Source organism: Syngnathus floridae, chromosome 4, assembly GCF_059516105.1.
Source record: "Syngnathus floridae isolate MCC-2025c chromosome 4, RoL_Sflo_1.0, whole genome shotgun sequence".
Lineage (NCBI taxonomy): Eukaryota > Metazoa > Chordata > Actinopteri > Syngnathiformes > Syngnathidae > Syngnathus > Syngnathus floridae.
Genome location: NC_142416.1, coordinates 3224001 through 3230000, shown reverse-complemented (window position 1 = coordinate 3230000; position 6000 = coordinate 3224001). Strand labels below are relative to the sequence as shown.

Sequence of the window (6000 nt, the reverse complement as noted above, 5' to 3'; positions counted from 1 at the left end):
AAAAAAGTCCAACTCCCATTCCGTATGAAAGTGATACGGTTTGCCTTCTTACTTGGTCCAGCAACCCGACTCATTTATGATGGTCATAACTAGAGATGCACCGATCCGACTTTTTCAGTTTCGATACCGATGCCGTGGCTTTGCGTATCGGTCGATACCCGATACCGATCCGATATTATGCTTGACTTCACAAGCTACATACCTCTACATGTGGAAAAATAAAATATAGCATCGGGACAAGAGAATAAACAAGTGACTTGGTCAAATACAATAATCAAGCAATGTAAACATGTCTCTACATAGTGCAATCGCACCATTCATGGCCTGGTGCTCTGAAACTTGTGCAGTCTCACCCCCTCATTAATGCTCACTTAAGCAGCAATGACAAATTCTTTGTCAAGAAGACAAGCATTTCTGCTCTGTCTGCAGTCAGTCTGTTTCGCTTGTCATTCACAGTGTTGGAAACTGTGCTGAACAATCGCTCACTTTCCACACTGGTGCAGGGCGCACAGAGATACTTTTTGGCAGTAGCAGCAAGATCAGGTAGCCGATGTTTGTTGGCTTCCCAGTAATTGTATGGGCTGTCTGATGCAGTGGTGGTTTTCTCAGCTAAATATTCATTCAGTTGAACTGCAGGGCTTGAGCTGCTTGCTGCACCTGCATCCTCACTCCCCTCTAGAATTTGCTCAAAGGCCTTCTCTGGTCGCTGTGAAGCCTCCGCTGCTCCTGCTGTACTGGTCAAGCCTCTTCAAGCTCCTTCAACAGTGCATCTTTTCAATGCTTGGTAAAGGTCTCACTTGTAAAGTATCTGAAACAGACATAGAACAGCTTAGGTGTCTATAACTTTCATATTGCCATACTTGGTATCTGGTACATAAAAGCACTAGCTCACTTCAGACCGTGATATGTTGTGATTATATCACAGTTAATATGTATGTTAGCTTAAAATATCTTACCTGTCCTTATATCTTGGGTCCAACAAAGTGGCCAGGGCGTACAGAGGCTCATCTTCTACTGAGTCAAAACATTGTTTGACAGCTTGGAGCAGGGTCTTTTTCATCGTTTTAATGCCAGCATCTGCCTCGTCTTCCTTGGTCAGGATGCACTTGAGGACAGTGATGGCTGGAATGACATCAGCAGTGGAGGCGGTGGATGAGCTTATTTTCCTGGTCAGCTCTTCAAATGGTTCCAAAACAGTGCTAGTTTTCTCCAGCAAGGCCCACTGGTTAGCAGTCAGTGTTGTGGGCAGATCATAATCCACAACATAGGCACCTAGTACGCGCTTCTGTTCCAGCAGACTCCGTATCATGAAGTAGGTGCTGTTCCATCTTGTTCTGACGTCTTGTTGTAAGCGTTTAGGTTGCATTTGCATCTGGAGTTGGACGTCAGCACCGTTGTGTGCTCCGGGGAAGTTTTTAGCTTGCAGCACAGCACTGTGAGGGGTGTGATTCCTGTCTAACCAGTGCACAGTTGAACTCAACATACACATGGGGCACACCTCCGAGCTCCAGATATCAGTTGTGAAGCTCATGGCATCTACATCTCTTAATTTTTGTGACAAGTGTTCGCACACTTTCTCATACATTTCTGACAGTGCTGTCTCAGAAAAATACTTGCGCGATGGCAAATTGTACCGTGGCTTCAGGTGCTCAAGTAAACGTCGGAAGCCCTCGTTTTCAACAACACTCATCGGTTGTCCATCCAAAACCATGAATTCCAGCACTTTCTCAGTAATTCTCATAGCTTTTGCGCTATTGCCTGGGAATTTCTCCCGTCTTTGCAGTGTATCTGCTAATGTTAACTGCTGTGTAGGTCCACCTCCCGCTCCCTTTGATCTGTCCAACTGCTGGAACTCCTGGTGCTCCGTTGCATGGTGTTTCTGGAGATGCTTAATTAAATTGGTAGTACTATAACTGGCAGTACTACCACCACCCCTGGCAACATTAGCTTTGCAGACATTACAAACTGCCGTCGACCTAGTTGGCGTGTTCAGTTTAAAGTACCTCCACACAGCTGACTCTTTCGTTCGCTCCATGTTTGCGTTTGTTTAGAAAACTCTCGTGGCATGCGGCACACGTGCTGCTGACGTATGACGTAGCCCGCGTCCCAATAGATTAAGGAAAGGATTGGCTCACAGATCGGCTGCATTTTCCGATACCCGATCTATCTATTTTGTTGATATCGGGGCCGATATCCGATCCAGATATCGGATCGGTGCATCTCTAGTCATAACTTTCTTTAATTTAAAAGAAAAAAGTGAGTGCGTACATTGCTGCGTAATGCGTTGATTAGCTTGTTAGCTTTGGTGTTGGGCTTGTGTATGTGCAGCGAAACTTGCTGCGGTGGGTGGGGGCGGTTCACTGTGATTGCCTCCCAACAGGCGCACCTGTATGTTAATCAAGCGATGGGATGTAAGCGATACGATTTGGCTTCTTACTTGGTCCAGCAACCCCACTCATTTTTGATGGTCATACACTTTCTTTAGTTTAAAAGAAAAAAAGCGAGTGTGTGCGTTGATGCGTAATGCGTTGATTAGCTTGTTAGCTTTGGTGTCGGGCTTGTGTATGTCCAGCCAAACTTGCTGCAGTGAGGGGGCGTGGTCACTGTCTATTGCACGTGCGGTTCACTGTGACTGCTTCCCGACAGGCTTACCTGTATGTCAATCAAGCGATGTGCTTTGCCTATAGAACATTTTTTTTAATTTTTTTAATTATTTATTTATTTTTTTAAATCGACCAGTAGAACCTTACTTCGGTAACGCCCCTGACCACGGTTGCCGTAATGCTGAAAGTGATGCGACCTTGTAATTTACTAGTCGTACTGGAACGTACTGAAACATTTTGGCAGAGCGCTGTGTCCAACCAGTATGGATCAACAAATTCATCAATTGATCCATATATGAGGCTCTCTGCATTATAAGGTGCACTGTGGTTTTTGGAGTAAATATCTAAGTGTATCTTATAGTGCATCACAAACACTACATCCATCTGATCCTGGTTCGGCCCCCTGGTCAAAATTTAGAACCCAATTCGGCCTGCAAGTCAAAAAGTTTGCCCAGTTTGTAAAGTTTGTAAAGAAAAGACGTGCAGATTTATATTCCAAATGAAACAACACGGCAAATAACTCATAATATAAAAGTAACAAAAATAACCACATATATTTCTCACCCTTAAAACGAATAGCCCCAAGGCATTGCCACAATCTAAGACAGTTTGCTTCCTGTCAACCCCGCCGGTGTTCAAATTCACTGCGGGTTTTATAGCTTCCCACTGCAATGCATGGTAATACAGGGACTCTTGTGCATCACTTCCCCTTTCCTTGCAACAACAGAAGTCTATGCAATCGCCTACGCGCAAATACTACTGGCATAAGTTCCACAACATCCAATAAAATGGCTGCAAGATGTAAACATAATAAAAATAACATTAACAATAATGGGGTGGCAAAGCTTGAAAGCGAGATTTAAACTGGTGATACGCAAGGTTAAGTAGTTCCTTTGCGTCACCTGCTCTCGTCACTATGTACTACGAGATAGGCAGCACATAGTGTCAAATGTTACAATGCAATACGGTACAAAACCCAAAACAAACGTTTATTTTTAGAATCAATATACAGTATTGTTTATCACAATTATATTCGTCACCTCAGTGCTATTGCATGCATCCTCCACACAGCCACTCATGGAAACAGAAAAGTAATTTAGTCCAACTGCAGGTGAGCGAGAGCTCAGGATTTTATGAAACTGCGCGCTGGCACTCGTGGGAAATGTGGTTATGGAAAACATTATGGCGCCATAATCAACAAAGACTGTCTCCTGTCTGGTGCTCCTTTTAAGACTGCATTACAGTCGATGTCACACTAATAGGTCAGGCATTATTTTTGTGTTCAATAGTGTTTAGCAATGTTTATGTGTGGAAATGTTAAGTGTTTGAAAATGTTATTTTCTGATTACAACTTTTGGTGATTTTAAGATTTTTGTCAAGGTACTATTTCGGAACATACTGTATGTATAGTATTGTAAAAAAAGTAAAATTATAAACATTGGTTGTGGACGATGAGTGGGTTCAATACTCACCCCTGGTAACCTTGAGTAAGTTTCCTTGAGCAAGACACTGAACCCTAAATTGCTTCCAGTGGAGCCAAGCAGCACCTAGCATGGCAGCAGCCTCGCACTTGTGGAATATCTTAATTTCGTTGTATACCAGTTATACAATGACAATAAAAGCATTCTACTTCTTCTGTTACCTGAGCCATCAGCACGTGTTACGACATGTCACAATACCAATCATGGCTCAGGTTGTGAATGTTAAGTGGAGATACATTTGTACTGGCCCGGTCTGGCAAGCGTCTATAACTACCTGGCCCAACACCCTTCCCATATGTTGCTGATATACCTGCCCTTACCTGGACACCTGCTCCACGCTGCGTCCCAGCCTCGCCTAACAGAGTTGCCTTTTCTATTTATTTTTTCCTGCCAAATACCGCTATTTGTTAATTATGGTGTGTCATTTTTTGATGGCTAAAAGGAAAGGTATTATATTTATACTGGCACCTGGTGAAACAAAACCTAAAATTACAGTCATATAGTAAGTATAGTATTCTTGTCAAATTACTTATATTCTATTCATTAAATACAGAATTCAAAAACACAAGCTCTTTCAAAGTAGCCTGTTTTTGGAGTGACACACATATCATCGGCGACAATCAGTATAAATTCTGGATCAACGATACAATTTTTAAATCTGATTTATTTTCCAAATAGATCAGTGTAGATCATGTTTCATTGAAACACCATACTTTGGGAATTTGGGCCACTCAAAATTCAAGGATTCACACCTCTTAGATTGTCGTGTACGTTATCGGCTTCTTGCGCGTGGTGGGCGTGTCACAAGTCTGGACAGGAGAATTGGCATACCTTTAAAGTGCCCAGGTCAGGTATGTTTAATAAAATACAATAAAAAAAGCTTTGGAGCGAATGGGAGAATATACCTATGTTAAGACATTTGAAAAAGGATATCAGCTGAGAGGTCAAATGTGATGAAACCCAGATCACTGCGCTCTCTGGGTCCAGTGAAGTCATCAACATTTCTCCTGTTAAAAAAATAGATACATATATTTTGCCATTTCATCACAAAGCACGAACAAAATGAAACACAACATGAATAATTAGGACCCGAGCAATGACCGCTGATATTAAGGGCCAAAACTGTTTCAACAACTTTACAATTTAAATGAGATAAACAGTTTGAAGAACACTTTTCACAAATCTAGGTGAAACAAAATCAGGCCTGCTTCCTCAGGTTGTGTTAAATAGTGACAACCAGGTCAACTCAGCTCTATAAACCAAGATGCCTGTGCATTGCTGGTCAAAAGTAATGTGGTATAACGAAGTTACCTATCTACCGTAATTTCTGGACTATAAGCCGCTCCTGATTATAAGCCGCACCAGCAAAAATTTGAGGAAAATTTTGTTTTATTCATAAATAAGCTGCACCGTACTAAAAGCCGCATGTGCACGTGAGTTATTTACAAAGAAAGACGGGACACAAAAAGCCTTTTTAATAACATACTTTAACATTTTTTTCCAAACACTGCCTGTGACGCAGCAATAATATCGCAGCAACACGGAAATAATAGGGCTGGATAAAAAAACATATCGGCAAAAGTCACTGAGACGCGGCGGCGGTAACAAAGCAGCAACACGGTAGCACAGCACTAACAGGGCTGGTTAAAAAAATACCAGGAAAAGTCACTAAGAGTCCTTCATCTTCCTCCTGTGCACTGAAACCATTGAAGTCTACCTCCACATTGTCCGACTGGAATACTTGATACTTCGCCAAACACTTTCTCAGTCTCTCTTTCGTCGTCGCTTTTATGCATTTCTTCTAGCATTTTCCATGATGAGGGTCAGTTCATGGTAATTTTATTCATGCACAAAGAGCTATGTTACATTAAACTAGCGAGCTACACGTCTCCAGAGTAGGCGTGACCATGAAATAA

General features: G+C 42.2%; 2 protein-coding genes across 3 annotated transcripts in view; both read right to left on the bottom strand.

Annotated features, from left to right (window-relative positions):
• The window catches only part of LOC148398588 (zinc finger BED domain-containing protein 4-like), a 6299-nt gene extending 2585 nt beyond the window's left edge, over nt 1–3714 (bottom strand). Inside the window, exons 1-4 of the mRNA XM_088372500.1 lie at nt 957–3714; nt 861–867; nt 798–808; nt 1–746 (exon numbers count right to left, since the gene is read on the bottom strand). The exon at nt 1–746 is cut by the window's left edge and continues 2585 nt beyond it. Coding sequence (XP_088228626.1) covers nt 368–746; nt 798–808; nt 861–867; nt 957–2035 — 1476 coding nt within the window. The 5' untranslated portion in view covers nt 2036–3714 and the 3' untranslated portion in view covers nt 1–367. The remainder of the gene's footprint in view (nt 747–797; nt 809–860; nt 868–956) is intronic.
• spcs3 (signal peptidase complex subunit 3) overlaps nt 1–6000 on the bottom strand; it is a 60681-nt gene that overhangs the window by 28491 nt on the left and 26190 nt on the right. For both annotated transcript variants that reach the window (XM_088372340.1, XM_088372341.1), the window contains exon 2: nt 5018–5091. In XM_088372340.1, coding sequence (XP_088228466.1) covers nt 5018–5091 — 74 coding nt within the window. The remainder of the gene's footprint in view (nt 1–5017; nt 5092–6000) is intronic.